The 19100-nt window shown below is 66.1% G+C and overlaps 3 protein-coding genes across 3 annotated transcripts; 1 reads left to right on the top strand and 2 right to left on the bottom strand.

Moving 5' to 3' along the window:
• Window positions 1–2355: 2355 nt before the first annotated feature.
• On the bottom strand, window positions 2356–7806 carry MAP1S (microtubule associated protein 1S; the record flags this gene model as incomplete). The annotated part of the gene is made up of 7 exons (XM_079546776.1): window positions 2356–2511; window positions 2720–2937; window positions 3041–3524; window positions 3610–6159; window positions 6469–6609; window positions 6713–6795; window positions 7608–7806. 7 exons carry the CDS (start codon window positions 7804–7806, stop codon window positions 2356–2358), a joined length of 3831 nt encoding a protein of 1276 aa, XP_079402902.1.
• Window positions 7807–11669: 3863 nt separating this feature from the next.
• GADD45B (growth arrest and DNA damage inducible beta) lies at window positions 11670–13548 on the top strand (the record flags this gene model as incomplete). The annotated part of the gene is made up of 4 exons (XM_079546655.1): window positions 11670–11707; window positions 11813–11914; window positions 12191–12404; window positions 12991–13548. The coding sequence occupies 4 exons, from the start codon at window positions 11670–11672 to the stop codon at window positions 13102–13104; spliced, it is 468 nt and encodes a 155-aa protein (XP_079402781.1). The 3' UTR covers window positions 13105–13548.
• Window positions 13549–17203: 3655 nt separating this feature from the next.
• GNG7 (G protein subunit gamma 7) lies at window positions 17204–18359 on the bottom strand (the record flags this gene model as incomplete). Its single annotated transcript, XM_079546909.1, has 2 exons — window positions 17204–17329; window positions 18279–18359. The coding sequence occupies 2 exons, from the start codon at window positions 18357–18359 to the stop codon at window positions 17204–17206; spliced, it is 207 nt and encodes a 68-aa protein (XP_079403035.1).
• Window positions 18360–19100: the final 741 nt, after the last annotated feature.

Below are 19100 nucleotides of genomic sequence, written 5' to 3'. Positions count from 1 at the left end.
GGTTACCGCAGCCCCGCGGTCGCTACAGCTCATTGGTCAAATGTGGCGCGCCTGGAGGGGGGGCGATTTGCATATTTAAAGGAGCCGCGCCGTCGGGCAGGGAGCGCGGAAGGGCCGGACTCCCCCCGGCGCTGCGGGGATCGAGTGCCCCCTCCCACCCCCCCCCTCACCGCAATCCTCTGCACTCCCCACCGCTGTGCCCCCACGCATTCCCATTGCCCTCACGCTCTCAGCAGTCCCGGTAGCTGAGTCCCCTTCTCTCCCCGCACCCCATGTGTGCCCCCCCCCCGGTGCCACCCGGTGCCGCCCGCTCCGCTGAGCTCATGCCCGGCGCCGGCTGACACCGCGCGGCCCCGCGCAGCTGCGGGCGGAGAGGGGGGAGGATGCGGGAATGCAGAAGCTGAAGACCCCCCCCCCCCCCCCTCGGAGGGTCCCGGGTGTATTCCTCCCGCATCCCTCCTTCTCCCCCCATCCGCATCGCCAATCAGCCGCGGCCGTGGGGTGGGACCCGAATCTGCGAGAGTGGGAATAGCGGGTGGGGGTCCAGGGGAGGAGGGAGTGCGGGGTGGGGTTGGGGCGGGGAGGGATTTGGGAACAATGAGGTTTGAGGCTGGGGGCGTTTCGAGGACGGGGGGACGCGGGGATGGGGAAACGGGGAAGGGGCGACCCGAGCACGGCTGGGGGTCGGGATGGGGTATCGGGCCGGACCGGGGGGCGGCTCGGGGTATCGTCCCCCCAGCGGGCCGGGGGCGGCGGAGCTGGGTGCGGTTGCCATGGCAACGCCGCATCCATCCTCACTTCGTAGCGCAGCGCGGCAGCCTCGAGCCCCCCCCCCCCATCCCGACCCCTCCCCGCGCCAAGTGCGGCCCCCGCAGCCCCTCCCACCCGCAGCCCCCATCACACCCCGCAGCACGTTACGACCCTCCCCCAAACGCAGCTCCCCCCACCCCATCCTGCCGCCCTAACCCACCCCGCAGCCCCCACCCCAGCCCCCCTTGAAGCCCCCATCCCACCCCGCACCTCCACCCGCCCTTCAGCCCCATCCCACCCCGCACCCCCCTCCCGCACGAGGCACGCAGCAGCAGCCGGGCGCTCTCCTCTCTTTAATGCTCAGTTCCGATACATCCAATAAAGCACTGCAGTGGGGATCATTCACCCCCCGCACACACAACACAGCCCCAGGTCCACGAAGGGGGGATGGGGGGGGGGGGGGGGGGGGAAGGGGGACGGGGGGGGGCTGACGGTGTGACCCCCACCCATAAATAACCGCCCTCAGGACCGCACTGGGTTTGCTCATCTTTGTTTGTTTGTTTGTTTCCCATTCCTTTTTTTCTTTTTTCTTTTTTTTTTTTTTCCATTTTTTTTTCTTAAAAAGTCATTACAAAAAGAACCATGGAGGAGCCCCCCCCCCGCCCCCCCCCCCCGGGTTAGTGTTTGCCCCCGTGTGGGGCGAGTGGGAGGTGGGGGGGGGGGGGGGGGGGTGAGCACACATTCTGATCCCCCCATCCCCTTAACAACCACTCGTGGCGTTGGGTTCCTTCAAAGCCTTCCAGCACTGCAGGGACACGGGGAGGGGGAGGGAGGTGGGTGTTCTGCCCCCCCAGCCCCGCTGCAGGCAGGGATGTGCCACCAGTGCCATGAGCTGCCAGTGCTCAGCCCACGCTGCATGGGGACAAGAGGTGACACAATGAGGGGACACAGACTCGAGGTAGGGGGTGGGATTTGTCCTTCATGCCATGGGTGGGGGTGAGGACGGTGCAGCCAAGCCCCTGCCCCCCCCCTCCCACATTTCCCCCCCCCCGAACCCCTCTCTGCAGCGTGTGGCAGCGTGGACACAGGGGACGGTGATAAAGCTGTGCTGTAGTGCCATAGGGGCAGCCGACACAGCCCCACAGCCATAGGGCAGCTATGGGGTGCTTAGAAGGGGCTCAGCTCCCTCAGCAGCCCCCGGGGTGGGGGCAGTAGTGGCTTCTCAGGGTGGGGGGCGTTGGGGGGGGGGGGGGGGGGGAAATAGGAACAGCAAAAGACAAAAAAAAACATTCTACCCTGTTTGACTGAGCGTGGCTCGAGCTCCACACCCGGACCCCTGTCCCCGGGTGCAGAGTGGCAGCGTGTGGCATTGTGTGGGTGCTGTGGGACCCCCGGACCCCCAGCCAGCATAGGAGGGGGGAGTGGGGGGAGGGCAGGACCCCCCTCCCTCCAGCATCTCTCCCCACTCCTTTCCCTCCAACACACAGCGGCTCACGGTCACCATGCAGGGAGGGAAAGGGTGAGGGAGGTGAGCAGAGGAGGAGGAGGAGGAGGAGGAGGAGGGTGGGGATGAAGCCCACCGTGACCCCTCCCCTCCCCCCTTGCTCAGAACTCCACCTTGCAGGCGGGGAAGGTCTCATCCTGCATGGCCACCGTGCTGTTGCTGCCCAGCACCGTGATGCCCAACTCCTGCTGCCTCTCATGGGTCTCCTGGTACCACTCGTGCATCACCAGCGAATCGAAGGTGGGGATCAGCGTCACCTGCAGGGACAGCAACAGCACCTCGTCACCACCGCAACCCCCAGAGCAGCACCCACGGGAAAATTAAAGGGAAGGGGGAACGGGTGCCATTGCTGAGCGTTAGCAAAGCTCCATCCCACGCCTTCCCCCTTCTTTTGGGGGTCTGGGGGCGATGCTCCGTCCCATGCGTTCGCCATCTATTTGGGGATAGGGGGTGGGGGGGTCTCACCTGAGTGTCGACGCCCCACTGGTGCTTGCCGGCCAGCAGCGCATCCAGGATGGGCCTCAGGACCCCCTCCTTCAGGTGGTCGTCGCCGCTCACCACGTAGCACAGGGAGCGGACGCGGCGGAAGAATTCCTCATCCACCGTGCGCGCGCTCCACGAGCCGGGCAGATACGCCAGGTCCACGTACACCGGGGGGCCCTGGGGGGCTGCAGCCCGTGAGCCTGCGGGGATGGAGAGGCGGGGTGACGGGGACGGCCCTCTCCTCATCTCCAAACGCCCCCCACCCCCCCGTGCCCCCCCCTCCCCACGCTCTCAGCCCCATACCTGCTGGCGATGCCCGTCCGGCTCCCGCTGCTGTTCTGGCTCCAGCGCTGCGCATGGTCCCTGTGCCACTGGGGGGGCCTTTCTTGTCCCCGGGGGGCAGGCGGGTCTTGTCCCCAGTGGGACCCCTGCCCTTGGGGGCCAGGCTGGCGGCTTTAGGGGCGTCGGGTTTGGGGGCGGCGGGCGCTGTGCCCACACGGGATGGGGTGCGCTTGGCCTTGCCGAGGAGGGGCTCCTTCTTGGGCAGCGCCTCGGGGTCCACCATGCAGATACCGGGCTGGGCGGGGAGGGGGCAGGGGTCCTTCATGGGGGCCGGCAGCGGGTCGCGGGCCCTTGGGGGGCCACGGTGAGGCTGTTCTGAGTCCTCATCCGACTCCAGCCCGTCGGCCAGCAGAGAGGGGCAGTCCTCGGTGGCGGGGGGCACGTCGGAGTCGGAGAGGGTGGGCAGCGACTCGCTGACCGAGGTGGGGGGCGTCTCGCCCACAGGCTGCGGGGGGGGGCCGGCCGCGGTGCAGGGCTGGGGGCTGCAGCTCCTGCGAGGGATCGCTGTCCGACAGGTCGCGGGGGCTGACGGCTGGCGAGCGGCCGGCTTTGGGGTGCTCGAACTCACAGGGGGACACCAGGCACAGGTCCACGTCGTGGGGCGAATCGGAGCGGCGGCCGTGGCGCGGAGCCGGGGGGGGATGTGGGTGGTGGCAGGGCCGTAGTGGCAGCGACAGCCCCCCCCCCTTGGCAGGGTCGGGCTCCGGCGTGGCGCGGGGCCGCACGCTCTCCTCCTGCGGGGACTCGCTGACCGGCGGCAGCACCTGCTCAAAAGACACCGACAGCGACTCGTCCACCTCGGTGGAGTGAGGGGAGCCGACCTCGGCCGGCAGCGAGGGGGTGGTGACAGTGGGGGACACGTCGGGGACGTCGTCCTTGAAGGGGCTGAGGGACAGGCAGCCTGCCTGCTTCTCATTGCCGTCCTGCGGGGCTCTGTTAGGCGCCCAGGGGTTGGGCTGAGAGTTGGCACCAGGATCCTCACCGCCGTCCTCCACCGGCGACTGATGGAACGGAGTGTGCCCGGCGCTGGCGGGCCCCGAGCTGCCTGGGGACATCATCTCCAGGGTCTTCTCCTCGGAGCTGCCACACGGGTCCTCGCTACCCTCGGGGCCGGGAGGCAGCAGCCCGGTGGGTGTCAGGTCAAAATTGACGCTGCGCTCGCTCCTGGGGGTCTTTGCCAATGGTGACGGGGGGCCGACGGCTTTCCAGGGGCTGCCCTCGGGGTAGCGGAAGCGCTGGGGGCTCTCGGGCTCCTCCATGCCGTTCTCCACACAGCTCGGCTCCGACCCCCTCGCGGCGCCTCCGTTCTCCAGCGGCGATGGCTCCAGCTCGCTCTCAGCCGTGGTGATGCCTTCATCCGGTGACTCCTCCTTCCTCCTCCTCCCCTCAGCATCCAGCACCATGTCTTCAGGGGAGGAAGGCTTGGAGCCCTCTGTTGGCCCCGGCTCCCTCTTGCTGCCCAGCTCCTTGCCGCCTTTGGCCTTGGGTTTCTCTGGCTCCTTCTTCAGGGTGGCTTTCTTGATGCTGCCAGCCTTGGCCAGCGGTTTGCGGGCGTCAGGCACCGGCGTTTTCCGTGCTGGGGGCTTTGCAGCAGCCTTGGGCTCAGCCTTGGTGTCCTTTGTGTCCTTCCGCAGCGTCTCTGCCTTCACGTCCTTCTTCACAGCCTTCAGCTCCTTCTTTGGTTCCAGCTTCCCTTCGGTGCTCTCCTCCTTCTTCAGTGGTTTCTTCTCCTCCTTGCGGGGCACAGGTTCCTTCCTGGGCATTGCCTTCTCCTTGCTCACCTTTGGCTTTGCCTCTGCCTTCAGCTTCTCTGCAGAGGAGTCCGGCTTGGCAAGTTTGGCCTTCTCCTCCTCTGACCCTGCTCTGGCCACCTCCCCCAGGGCCTTTGGCTTCTCCTTGGTCCCCACCTTCACTTCCTTCCTCTCCACCGTTTTCAGAGCTTTCTCTTTGGGTACCCCAGCCTCCACCAGGCTGAGCTTGGAGGCAGACGCCAAACTCTCCTTGCTCTCCGTCCTCCTCTGCTTCAGCTGCTTGTCAGCTTGAAGGCCCTTCAGGTCATTCTTGGTGACCACGGGCTGCTTGAGAAACTCCAGGTGCTTCACCTTCTCCAGCCCTTCCATGATGCGCGCCTGGGGCGTGCAGCCGGGGAAGAGGACACGGATGATCTTTTCGGCGGGGCTGACGGGGTGCCAAACCAGCAGGGCGCACACCGAGGTCAGGCACTGCAACGGCAGCTCCTGCTCCTCAGGGTAGCCATCCCCAGACCAATGCTGCAGGAGGAACTCCAGCTCCTTGGTGCCCCGCACCGGGTTCAGCACGTACATGTCCAACCGTCCCACTCCCATCTTCTGGAACAGGACGGTGGGCTCCACGCGGGGGCTGCCGTCCCGTGCCAGCGGGTTGGGGCGGATGCCCAACTTCTCCAAATAGTGCAGCGTCAGCGCCGCCTCGTCGCAGCTCTTCAGCACCCGTGAGTTGCCCTCGATGGCCTTCAGCTTCTCGGAGGCGTTGAGGAAGACGACGCCCAGCTCTGGGGAGATGAGGTTGCGGGCCCAGTCGCCGTTGCCCTGCGAACCCTGCGAGGCTGGTTCCTCCTCCAGCTCGGCCAGTTTCCTCTGCAGCAGGCTGTTGATGCCAGGCAGGCTGTCGGTGCCCGCGTGCGTCACCAGGATGGAGTCGATGCGGTCCAGGTGCCGCACCAGCTTCCAGAAGGACGATTTGGGGTTGGAGCCGCCGTTCACCAGCACGTTGAAGCCGTTAACGGCGAAGAAAGCAGAGTCCCCTCTCCCACCCGGGAAGATGTAGCAGCAGGGCTTGGAGAGCTTGAGGAAACCCACCATGGTGGGGGGCTCCAGGAGGTCGAAGGGGGACTGGGGCTCCAACGACTCCGAGAGGTACTCCATGAACTCCTCCAGCCCCTCCATCTCGGGCAGGATGCAGCCGGGGTTGTAGCGCAGCTCAATGAAGTCCTGCAGGTTGTGATGGTCCAAACCCGAGTCCTTCCACTCCCCGAAGTCGGGGCAGCTGATGGTCAGCCTGGCCTTGGCTGAGGGGTCCGCAGAGCTCAGGATCTCCCCGACCTGTGAGGGAGAGCTTCAGGCAGGGCCCATTCACACCACATGGCACCCAGGGTCCCTCCATATGGGGCAGCTCCCTCCCAGGCACACGCACCCCTCGCCTGCAATCTCTGGGCCCTCTCATAGCCCTGCCTCACTGCCAGCTATCACCGTGGCCCCCAGCTTCCTGTACTGGGCGATCAGAATGCAGCCACCCCCTCACCAGCCTCATGCAGCAGAGGGAGGGATGCATGCAGCACAGACAGCTCCGCTCGCTCGGCTGAGACGATGCAGACGTGAGCAGACAGTGCCTCCCACACACTGGCCCCGCACCTCCTTGTCAGTGAAGATCTGGATGAAGTCCCGCAGCGAGAAGCAGCCAGTCTGCAGCATCAGCTCGCCCGTCTCCTCCACGCAGGGCCCCGCAAACACCAGCAGCTTGTGCTGCGACACATCCGTGATGAGGTTGCGCAGCTGCAGGGGCCGAGAGGGGGGCGTGAGGACACGTGAGGATGCTGCCCCCATTCCCCCCCCCTCACGTACCGTTTGCATCCCAGGTGCCCCCCTCCCCGCTCACCTCGTCACACAGGGATTTGTCAGAGGGGTTGAGCAGCACCAGGGTCTCCAGCACATCGCCGCGGTGATGCAGGGTCCGCTGACCTGCGGGGACAGCAGCTGCCACCCATCCTTCCCCAAAACGTGGCAGGTCCCTGAGGACCTCCCCCGCCAGGCTGCGTGTGGATCAGGGGGTGACACAAACGTGCCCAGGACGGGGACAGAACCTGTCCACTTCCCCTGCGGAAGAGGGACAGCTGCCGGCCAGGACAGCGGGGGATCCGCTGCACTTCCCATCTCCTTCCTGCTGCAGGGAGGGGAGGAAAGGGAGCAGCCAGGCTGGGGCTGCCCTGCTGTCCCCCAGAGGTTCCTCGTAGGCTGTGGCTTCAAGCAGAGACCCACAGCCCCCAGGAGCCAAACACAAAGGGGGACATGGGGCACCCCATCCCCACCAGGGGGTGGCAAGCTGCAAGCCCGCATGGGTCGAGACATGCTGGCACCACAGCGACCACACAGCCCTACCAGCATCCGCCCTGGGGGGAGGAATGTGGCTGTTGGTATAGGAAGCAGCTTTCCACGTGAGAATCACAGGGCTCAGCCCCAAGCAGCAGCCAGCAGTGTCTAGGATGGGGGTACAAACTCCCAACACCCCTTCCCGCCCCCCTGCACCGGCCCCCATCCCCGTGACTGTGATGGCTGCCACCACCTCCTCCCCAAATCCCTTTTCCAGAAGCAGCAAAATGTTTGCGCAGCAAAGAGCATCTCACCCCATCTCACCCCATCTCACCCCATCTCATCCCCTCGGGAGACTCATGAATTAATCACTGCCACGGGGTCAGGTGAGGACCACGCCGACGTGCGCTGGCGCTCAGCCCCACCACAGCGCTGTCCCCAACTCCGAGTGCCACCTTCCGTACCTTTGACAATGCTGGAAAAGGTGGCGGAGTGGCGGGAGACGAAGAGCTTCAGCTGCTCATCCAGGTTGCAGGAGGTCAGGTCGATGTCCCAGGAGCGGATGCCTGCAGGGTGGGCAGTGCCTGCTGTCCCACGCACGCCGCGGGTGACAGAGCCCCTCTGTCCCCACTCCTCACCCCTCCATGGCTCACACACAGCCATGCTGTCACCCAACCACGGTTTGCACCAGCACTGCCATCCAGCCCCACGCCGCAGGGATGGGGACAGCGTGGGGATGGGGACAGCGTGGGGACCCGGGTGTGAGGGTGGCACCGCCGGCGTGTGCCGTGTGCTGTGATGATGCTGTGACTCACAGCCACGCCACCTCTGCCAACCCAAACCCAAACCCTGAGGCTACGGCAGCACCTTCCCAGCGCCTCCTCAAAGGGAAGGTGCTAATTAATGGAATTAGCGGCGCTGGGGTGAGTGCTGCCAGGGGACGGAAGCCCCCAGCCCAGTGCAGGCCCAGCTATTGGCTGTGCAGATAAGCTCTATCTCTCAGGGGGCGCTCGGAGGGGGAGGGGAGGGGCTGCCACCACCATCACTGCCCGCTAACGGCTGCCGATGGCGCAAGGAGCCGCGGTGTGGGGTTGCACAAAGGGCTGCCGGAGCCGTTCTCCAGCGGTTCCCCATCACTGCGGGTTTGGTCCCTCCGTGGTGGCACGTGGGTGTCCCCAGAGCGGGGCACTGCGATGCCACGACCCCGGGCCGGGGGTGATGGAGGAGCTGAGACCCCCCCCCTCACCACACATCCGTCACTGCACAAAGGGGTCCCCGGGGACAGAGATGGGAGCGGGGGGGGCGGAGCGGGGCAGGAGACGGGGCAGACGGCAGGGACAAAACCGGGGCAAATCTCGGGGATTTGGGGCAGATCCCGAGCGCCCACGGGGAGGACGGACGGACTGCATGAGGAGGGGTGGGAGAGGGGGGCGGAAGGCGGGGGTGCGGAACAGATGGCGGGGCAGATCCATCGACGACGGGCGGGAACCGACGCCGGGGAGGCGGCATCCCCCAGGGACCACCGCGGCCCGCGGCGCGGCCCACCGGGACCCCGCCCCGAGGATCTCCTCCCTCCTCCCCCCTCCTCGGGCCGATCCGGCGTCGGGGCCGGACCCGTTGGGGGGGCCGCGACACGAGGCCACGAGGCCGGGGCTCACCTCGCTCCAGCTGCTGCAGCGCGGCCGCCAGCAGCCCGGCCGGTGGCAGCCGCCGCCCACGATCGCCAGCAGCGAGAAGCGGCGCGGCCCCGCGGCGGGACCGGGAGGAGTCGCCGCCGCCGCCGCCGCCGCCGCCGCCGCCATCTTCGGCGCCCCCCGCTGCCGCGCCGCCCCCAGGCCACGCCCCCTCTGCGTCAGCGCCGCCAAGCCCCGCCCACCGATGTCACCGGCGGCCAATGGGAGGGCGAGGCGCGGGGAGAGAGGGAGGAGGGGGCGCGGCGGGAGGGGAGGGCTTAAAGGGGCGATGGCGGGGTGGGGCCGCCGGGTGGGGCCCGGCGTTACGCTGCAGTGCTGTGCGGTGTGGGTGCGATGCGATGCGGTGCGGAGATGCAGTGTGGGGTACAGCTGGGGAATGCAGTGCAGCGTGCCGTAGCGCTGGGTACGGCTACTGGGTGCAGAGCTGCGCGGGGATGCGCCGTACAGCACTGTGCAGGGCTGCTAGACGCGCTGCAGCCCCTGGGCAATCTGAGCTGTGCAGTGCCGTGCAGTGAAAGCGTACAATCTGTTGGAGGATGGCGCACAGCCCCATCGCATCCCCACCCCTTCCACCACACAGCTCGCTCACAGCCAGGGTGGCATCACAGAAACCCCCAAAGAGCAGAGCAGGCAACAGCCACGGGTCCAAAGTGCTTTAATGCGGCCCCCAAGGGTTTGTGAAGGCACTCAGATCAGGGAGGGGAGCGCATCTCCGTGTGGGGAGGGGGCCGGGGCGCGTGGCCACCTTTCCACGCCACATGGCACAGCCTGAGCCAGCAGCATCCCGGCAGCATCCGTGCTGTCCCCAGCCCTTAGGCGCACCGCAGGATGTAGAGGTTGCAGGCGGTGCCGGGGGAGCAGCTGCAGCGCTTCCCAAAGCGAGCCCCCACCCGCACAGCACAGGGCTCCCCGAGCTGGCACTGTGAGACAGGAGCCGTCACCTTGGAGCCTGGGTGCCCCCCCAGCGCCCGGTGCCCCCGAACGCCCGGCCCTACCGAGGGCACCCTGCCCGGCTTCTTGGCCGTCGGCGGCAGCTCCCGGCTCCGCAGCTTCTCCAGCACCTCCTGCAGCGCCTCAACGCCGGCACCTCTGGCGTCGACCCCGCGGGGCAGGAGCTCCGTGCGCAGAGAAAGAACAAACAGGTGAAAGCTGCCAATTCCCGCATCTCACTGGATATCCCTTTTCTAACCCAAGCGCTGAGATAAGCCCCCAAAAGCGCCCAGATTCCAACACAGAAAAGCAACCAGGGACCCCCTCCTTAAACCCTGGGAACTTCCCAGCCCCCTCAACGAGGGGGTGCACGCAGCAGGGACCCCAGCCCTCGGCCCCCTACCAGCTCCGGCTCCTCTCGACGTGGGGCTGCCCACAGCCGTTGCTCCCCCCCAGTGCCCAGCGGGACGAGGCCGGCGCTGGCTGCGCAGAGCAGGCAGAGCCACGCAGCGCCCATCTTCCCACTGCAGCGTCCATCATCCCCGCTGCGGGGCTCAGCTGCCTTTATTTCCCCCCCCCCCCAGCAGCCCGTGGGTGGTGGGCAAACACCCACTGACGCAGGCAGGGAGGCTCAACCCGTCTGCGGGGGTCTCCCTCCCCACTCATAGTCTGTCTGTAGGGTGTCCCCCCTCCCAACCCAACCCCTATGGTGACCGAGGGGAGCCATCCGTGCAGTGCCATCCCCTGGGATGTGTATGAGCCACAGAACGGACGTCAGCACTGTTTACAGCCCGAGGCCAATTCCCTGAGCAAACACGGCTGCGGAGGGAGGGCTGCACATCTCGGGGGCTGCGGGACAAGGCAGGAAGGACCCCCCCACAGCACTGCTACACGTCTCGCAAACCGCTTTTATTCCCAAAGGAGCTGCACGGATAGACGCACAGACGGACGGACAGCCCCAGGAGGGCTCCGATACGGACCCACCCCTCACCCCACATCCGTGTGCCCCCCAGCGGGGCTGCGCTGAGCTGGCAGGACCCCTCCAAGTCCCCCCTAGGGGTGCGGGGGTCCCACTGCCCGCAGCCCTGGAGCACAGAAAGCGGATGGGAGCCCCCACCCCACGGCCCTGCGCAAGACCACGCTGGTTAAGCCGAAGCCCTCGGCTCCCCGCGGCTCGGCCGCTCCACACGTGACCCCAATCCCCGCCCCCTCCCTGCGCGGTGCTCTCTGGGTAACGCAGTCCACACTTCTCACAAAGCGGAAGGGGCGGGGCGCCGCGCCTCCATTTCCCATCGGGCTTCGCGGGATCAACGAGCGGCGGGCAGAGCGCCGCGTGCTGCCGGCGCCCCCTGCTGGCGGGCATTGCTGGAGGACTGACGCAGCGGAGCTCCGGCCGCCAGGGGGCGCCCGAGGCTCGGGGTGGGGGGGGGGCGCCCCCTCAATGCACGGAGCTCCCCCCGGGACGAAGCCCCCCCCCCCCCCCGTGTGCCCCCCGCTGCACGGCTCCGATGCGCCGCTCAGCGCCCGCAGTTCCCGTTCCGTGGGGCTGAGATGGGGGGAACAGGGGGGGTTGGGGGGGGGAGGCAGTTTCGGGGCGGGGGTTTCCCCGCTCCCACGCGCACCCCACGTGGGATCCCCGCGCAGCGCACCAATCACCGCGCCGCTCCCCACGCATGCAGCCAATGGGAGGAGCGGGGGCGGTGCGCGCCGGAGGGCTATAAAAGGCGGCGGCGGAGCGCGAGGTGGCTCAGAGCGATCGCGGAGCGGAACGGAGCGTGGATATCGCGACAGAGGGGATCGCGACAGAAGATCTCGCTACTGAGAAGCTGTGATAGCGGCAGCTCCGCCGCTCGGATTACCGCTCGTAGGGCTTCCGTGCCATCCTTTGGATTATATCGCGATATGACCCTGGAGGAGCTGCTGCCGTGCGACAGCCCCAGGTGGGTGCGGGGAGCTGCGGGGCTGGGGGGGGAGGGACGGGACGGGACGGGACGCGGTGCCGCCGGTGCTGTTGAGCCCCGCACTGATCGCGCTGTGCCCCGCAGGATGCGCGCGGTGGGAGCGGCGGTGGAGCGGCTGTTGGCGGCGGCGCAGCGCAGCGCTCGGCTCAGCGTAGGGGTCTACGAGGCCGCCAAGCTGCTGAACGCGTAAGTGTGGGGGCTCGGTTTTGGGGGGGGGGGGGGTCAGCGCGTTTAATGCGGGCGATGGGGGGGCGGGGGCACGTGGGGGAACGGCGGGGGGGCGGCTCGATGTGAAGACGGGAGATGAACCGCGTGTGTGCGGGTGGGGGGGTGATTTGGGGCTGGGGGGGCTGCGCACCCCGCTGTCTGTATGCACGATGCGGGGGGGGGCTGCTGAGCTCGGGGGGGGGGGGGGGGCTGCGTCACGTGCGTCCTTGTAACGCCCCCCCCCCGCCCCCTTAGGGACCCCGACAGCGTCGTGCTGTGCGTGTTGGCCACCGACGAGGAGGACGAAGGCGACATCGCCCTGCAGATCCACTTCACGCTGATCCAGGCCTTCTGTTGTGACAATGACATCCACATCGTGCGCGTGGCCGGCATGCGGCGCCTGGCGGCTGTGCTGGGAGAGCCGGCGCCGGGAGCCGAGCCTCGAGATTTGCATTGCCTGCTGGTCACGGTGAGCGCGGGGTGACGCGGGTGCTTCTGAGTCATGTGGGTGTGGGGATGCGGGCCTGGAGCGGCTCCGTGCTGCTGCTGTCGTGCCATCGTTGCATCTCGTGCTGCTGTTGCATCACGGGGGTGTCGCTGTGCCCTGATGGCGCCACTGCAGGGCCGTCGTTTGCGGTGCCGCGATGGCGCTGCCACGCTTTGTGCCTTGCAGTCGCTGCGCTTCGTGCCACGGTGCTGCCGTCATCAATTCGTGCTGCCGCGGCGATGCCGTCACCGTGCCACGTCCCATCGTGCTGTCACAGGGCCACCATGCCATCGCCACACCTTGTGCCGTGCTGTCACAGTGCCATTGCTGTGCCAGAGTCGTGTCATTGTGCCAAGGCACTGCTGTGCCCCTGTGCCGTGACGGCGCCGTGTCCCATCGTGGTGTCACAGTGCCACGATGCCATCGCCACGCTTTGTGCTGCGCTGTCGCTGTGCCATGACGATGCCATTGCTGTGCCATGGTGTCCCTGTGCCATCACCGCTCCATGCACTGTCACCAGCCCCTTCCCAGCCATTCACGGTGCCACCTCTGTGCTCTCTCTCCCCAGATGCCCCACGCAGACGCCTGGCAGAGCCACGGTTTGGCCGAGGTGGCGAATTACTGCGCCGAGAGCCGCGACCGCAACCAATGGGTGCCGGTGGTGCGGCTGCAGGAGCGCTGAGCGCCGGGATGGAGAGTGGAGCTGCGGGGAGCACAGAGCCGCCCCAGCGCCCCGAGCACAGACAGGGATTTTTCTGTCCGACCGGAGAGGAATGCGGAGCGCCCGGCGCGGCGGTGGCCACAGCTGTGGGGCTGAGCCCGGGGCAGCCGTGGGGCGCACAGGTCCCGTTTTTGGGGGGGGGTCCCGTTTTGGGGGGTCCCTGTGAGCGCCCGTGCAGCGCTCGGTCCCTTTGGTGATGGAGGAGGAAGGATTCGGCCCAACTTCATCCTGGGACGGCGCAGCGGTGGTGACGTGGATGGACGTCGTTTTTTGGTTTATTTTTGCACTCGAGCCACTGGGGAGACCCTGCCCCGATCCCACCACAGAGTCTATTCTTGTACTGATCGCAGAACAACTTTTGGGTTTGTTTCGTTGTTTTTTTTTCCAATAAATTTTCTAACCTCACCGCTGTCTGTGTTCATCCCTTCCCGCCTCCCCAGTGCAGTGGGTGGAGATTTTAGGGGGGGAGGGGGGGGGCATCCCTGCTGTCTCATTTCCCCCACGGGTGGCTTTGGGGTGGAGATGGAGGCAGGGGGGTCCCCACCACAACACAGGGCTGGGAAATCCCACACGGAGGTGCCCCAAGGGATCCCCCCACCCACAGCGCCCTCCCACCTGGAATCCCCCCACCCTCAGCGCTCCTTCCTGCAGCCCCGGGGATGTGGGAGAAGGGGCTGCCCGCACCCACAACCCTTCCGGGGTGTTGGCAGCACCTCGTGTTGAGCTCCTGGAGGAGGGGGACGCCTCCCTGCTGGGGAAACTGAGGCAGTAAGAGGAGCTCGGGGCAGCCTGCAGTGCTCAGGCGTGCAGTGCATGCACCGCACAAATGCATGTGAGCAGTGCACGTGATGTGCATGCACGCACCTGACCCCGCTGCGGGCACGGGGACGCGGTGTCCCTGCAGGGGACTCAGCAGTGGGGCAGCGATGCCACCGTTGGGGACATTGCCCTCCCCGTCCCGCTCGAGGTGTCCCACATTGCAGCGGCGTTGCGGGATGGAGGAGGGGCTGAGCGCCCCCAAACTCATCGCGCCGCTGAGTCAGCGCCACGCGGAGTCCCGGTGACCCCCCGTGCGGGGCGGCCGTTCCCGAACCCCGTCATCAACGCGCGGCGTCGGGCAGCGCTGAGTCATCGACCCGACGGGGACCCGCAGCGATTCTCCCGCAGCTCCGGGCAGAGCGGTGCGGGACACGGCGGGGATAACAGGGCTGCGAGCGGGGAAACCGAGGCACGGAGCCCCGGAGCTGACGGCAACGGAGCGGCTGCGGGTTCTTCCCCCCCCCCATCCCGCCTCGCCTTCCCCGCTCGGCCCCCGCGGCGCTGTGTGGGCTCCGCAGAAGCATCTCAGCCATCCCAGGCACGCGGTGGCAGCTGCAGCCCGGCCGGCAGCTTCCCGTGGCGCGGCCGCCGTCCAGGAAAGCCGCACACGAAACCCCCCCCGGGTCTCACTGCCGGGAAAGGGGGGGTTGGGGAGGGGGGGGAGAGGAGGGGAGGCAGCCGCCCCCATTCCGGAACGGGACGCGGCGGTGCGGGGCCGAACCCAACCGGAGCGGTGAGCCGAGGGCAGGAGGTGCCGCGGGGCTGTCGGTGGGGCAGCGCCACGACCTGCATCGCAGCGCTGCCCGACCGTTCCAGCACTCCTCCGTTGGGTTCCCACAGTGCCCCCATCCCATCCCATCCCATCCCATCCCACCCCACCCCATCCCATCCCATCCCATCCCATCCCATCCCATCTCCATCCCATCCCATCCCACCCCATCCCATCCCATCCCATCCCACCCCATCCCATCCCATCCCACCCCATCCCATCCCATCCCATCCCATCCCATCCCATCCCATCCCATCCCATCCCATCCCATCCCATCCCATCCCATCCCATTCCATTCCATCCCCACCCCCACGCTGTATTCAGGACCCGTGGCAAAATGAAAAGTGAGCATTTATTGTGGTATCAATTTCACTTCTGAACGACGGTTCCACGACACTCCACACGGCAGCAGATCTCTATGGCACACAGCAGGAGAACCCCCTCCCCCCCTTCCCCCCTTCCCCATCCACCGACGGCGCTGGACGCCAACGGCAGAGTTTGGCAAACGAGAATCACAGAGCAGAGAGAAATCAAAGAGCGTGGAGTTGGACGGGGATTCTTCCCATGGAGTAAATTCCTTATCTTTAAGTCTTAAAGAGGACTTCATCAGCGCTCCGTGGGGGGAACCCCCCCCTTTTTGTCATCCTCCCCCCCCCCCCAGCCCTATTTATGGCTCTGCATGGAGGGCAGCACTGAGAAAGGCCCCAAAGTGTGACTTTGTTGTTGTTGTTGTTTTCCTTCTTGGCCCCAACGCAAAGCAGCCCTCGGGTCCCTCGCTCCGACCCAGGCGATAGAAAGAAAAAGGGCTGCAGAACCATCAGCGCTCACCCGAGAGATGGGCAAAAAAAAAAACAAGGATTAAAAACAAGGGGGGGGGGGGAAAAAAGGAGTTTGGGGGTTTTGTCACCTCATGAGGAGACACCGACAGCCCCCCCGCAGCCCCAGCCCTGCCCCACAGCACTGCTGCCACCAATGCACCCCCCAGCACAGCAATGGGGCAGCGGCTCTGTGGGGAGGTGACCAGCGGGTGTGCAGCAGGGATTGGAACCTCAGGGATGCACAGGGACCTATATGGGTCCCACAGACACATATGGGCCCATACGGAACCCCACAGACCCATAGGGACTCACCTGGACCCACATGGGCCCATGGGGACTCACCTGGACCCAAATGGACCCACACAGACCCATATGGACCCAAATGGGCCCATGGACCCACACAGACCTATATGGACTCATATGGACCCAAATGGACCCATAGAGCCACACAGACCCATATGGACTCATATGGATCCATGGAGACATACAGACCTATATGGACTCATATGGACTCATATGGACTCATATGGGCCCATGGACCCACACAGACCCATATGGACTCATATGGACCCAAATGGACCCATGGAGCCACAAAGACCCGTGTGGACTCATATGGACCCATATGGACCCAAATGGACCCATGGAGCCACACAGACCCATATGGACTCATATGGACCCATACAGACCCACAGACCCACACAGACCCACAAGGACCCATATGGACTCTCCTGGACCCCCCTGGGCAGAGCACTGTTGGCAAGCGTGGGGCAGGCAGGGCTGGGGGGGGGGGGAGGCACGGAGCTGCTCGCTGCCCCCGATCCACCAGCTATAGCACCATGCACTGGTCTCTAACATAGAGGAAGAATCAGCAATCTGGAGTAGAAAAATAAGGCTGGAACTGTACTAGATTAAGGACAGAGGAAACTCTTTCCTCGAAAAGAGAACGCGCCACCGCGGCACAACCTGGAGCAGTGGGGCTGGCGGTCAGAGCTCAGCGATGGGGGTTGGGGGAAAGGGGGGGGGGGGGAGAGGGGGCAGCGCCAGGGCTGTGGATGTGGGGTGATGTGGGGCTGGGATGGATGCACTCGGCCAGGGGGGAGCCCAGGAGCTGCACCCAGTGCCCCCCAGCCCTGCCCTCACCCCCCCCCCCCCCCCACATCCTGACTCTCCGTTTCCTCTTTGCGATTTACAGAGCTGTGTTTTGGGGCGCTTTGTCGGGGGGGGGTTTGGCCCCATTTCCTACACAGCAGCGCTCACCCCCCCCCCCCTCATGGCTGCACCCCCCCAATGCCTTCGCTGTGGACAGAGGGGCTCAGACCCACACCCAGACCCACACTCACGGCTCTGCTCCGCGCTCCCTTCGCCCCGCGGCCCTTCGCCCATCCACCACCAAACCCTTCCTTCCTCCCCCAACCCCCACCGCCGCTTTTAAAACCAACCCCCACCCCCCCCCACCCCCAACCCCCTTTTATTTCTTTTGTGTTACTTGGAAATGTTCACCCCCTCGGCTCGGCACCTCCACCACCACCCCAACCCGCAGCGCCCACGGATGGAAGCGCAGCAGCCGATGTTTGGCCTTTACCCCTCGGCGCTGCGCGGTGCCAGCGGGTCCGGCCTGGCCCTGCCTGGGGGGCACAAACTGCAGCTGGGGTGGCTATAGGATGGTGCAGGGCTTTTTGTCCTTAAAGGGGTTCTCGGAGGCTGGTACCCCCACCAGCAGAGGGTCGCTCCGGGCATGCTGCTCGCAGTAATTCATCAGCTCCGAAGAGGCTTTGGAGACCTGGAAGGGAGCAGAGAGGGTGAGCAGAGGGGTTGGAGGGGTCATCCTGATGGTGAGGGATGAAAAAGGAAAGGAGAAAAGCACCCCAGATGTGAGGGATGGGGGCTGCGTGGCTGTCAGAGGCCGTTCCCTATGGCTGTGCCTATTGCAGTTCAGGTCCAGCCCACTACAGGGGGCCATAGGGATCCCTGTAATCTGGGGGTTCCCCCTCTGTGTGGGTCCATAGGGATCCCTGTGCTCTGAGGGTCCCCCCTCTATGGGGGTCCATAGGGATCCCTCTGCTATGGGGATCCCCTCATTATGGGGGTCCATAGGGGTCCCTGTGATATGAAGATTCCCCCTCCATAGAGATCCCTGTGCTCTGGGGGTCCCCTGTCCATGGGGGTCCATAGAGATCCCTCTGCTAAGGGGATCCCCCCCACTATGGGGTTCCATAGGGGTCTCTGTGCTATGAGGGTCCATAGGGATCCCTATGCTACTGGGAGTTCATTGAGATCCCTGTGCTCTGGGGGTCCCCACTCTATGGGGGTCCATAAGAGTCCCTCTGCTACGGGGATCCCCTCACTATGGGGGTCCACAGGGGTCCCTGTGATATGGAGATCCCCCATCCATAGGGATCCCTATGCTACTGGGGGTTCATAGAGATCCCTGTGCTATGAGGGGTTTCTCTCCATGGGGGTCCGTAGAAGCCTCTGTTCTATGGGGGTCCCTGTGCTATGGGGGCTCATAGGGGCCCATGTGCCATGGAGATGCCTCTCCTATGGGGGTCCCTGTGCTATGGGGGTCCATAGGGGCCCACGTGCTATGGAGATGCCTCCTCTATGGGGGTCCCTGTGCTATGGGGGTCCATAGGGGCCCATGTGCTATGGAGATGCCTCCTTTATGGGGGTCCCTGTGCTATGGGGCTCCATAGGGGTCCCTGCTGTTCCTCTCAGGGCCCTGTGCTCACCTTGATGCGCTCGATGCCGGCCTCGATGCGGAGCTGCTCCACCAGCTTGCGGGCCTGAGCGATGTTGTTAGTGGTCGACATCGTCTGCCATCGGCGCCGGGCCCAGCGCTGAGGATCCTGCAGCACAACGGGCACAGGGTTGGCACAGCGTGGGGCTGCATCCCCTCCTCACCCCACACGCGGGGGAGTCGTGCTGGTGGCTGAACGCCTCCTGCTTCCAGCTCCCCTCTCCTCGCAGCAGCACTCGTGTGGGGCTCAGAGAAACGCGCTGCCGGGGGGGGGGGGAAGACGCAAAGGTGGGCAACCGAGGGCTGCGCACAGGGGACGTGCGGCACTGCGAGGTGCTGCAGCTCAGCCCCGCCATGTGGATTTGCCATTTGGCAAATGCCCCTGAGAAGAGCAGGGCCTGCAGGGCAGGGGGCTGCAGGGACATCAGCGCTGACGGGTGGCGGCGGCTCAATGACCCCGGTGCAACCGCAGCACGGAGCGCCGCGTCACGGGGCGAACGCACAGCGACCCCACGGCGCTGGGAATTCCTGCCGTGCCTCTCATAGCTGCAAGCGGCCGCTCCCAGCAGGGTGAGCAAACGCAGCACATCCCAGCCATCACCACTGCTCAGAGCCCGGGATGTGGGGATGTCCCCACAGCAGCACCCAAGGGACGCCCTGCTGCCTGGGTTGGTGACGGAGCTCTGCGTCCCCCCGCCGTCCCGGCAGCTCAGAGCGTTGAGCTGAGCTCAGAGCACTGAAGTGACTGCACAGCCTGGAGGTGCTCGAGGGTGGGACGAGGGGGGAACGGCTCAGAACCAAAGCGGGGTGGCTG

The sequence above is a fragment of the Tetrao urogallus genome, assembly GCF_951394365.1.
Source record: "Tetrao urogallus genome assembly, chromosome: 25".
Lineage (NCBI taxonomy): Eukaryota > Metazoa > Chordata > Aves > Galliformes > Phasianidae > Tetrao > Tetrao urogallus.
The sequence above is the reverse complement of the archived record's forward strand: the minus strand, read 5'-3'. Positions and strand labels throughout refer to the sequence as shown.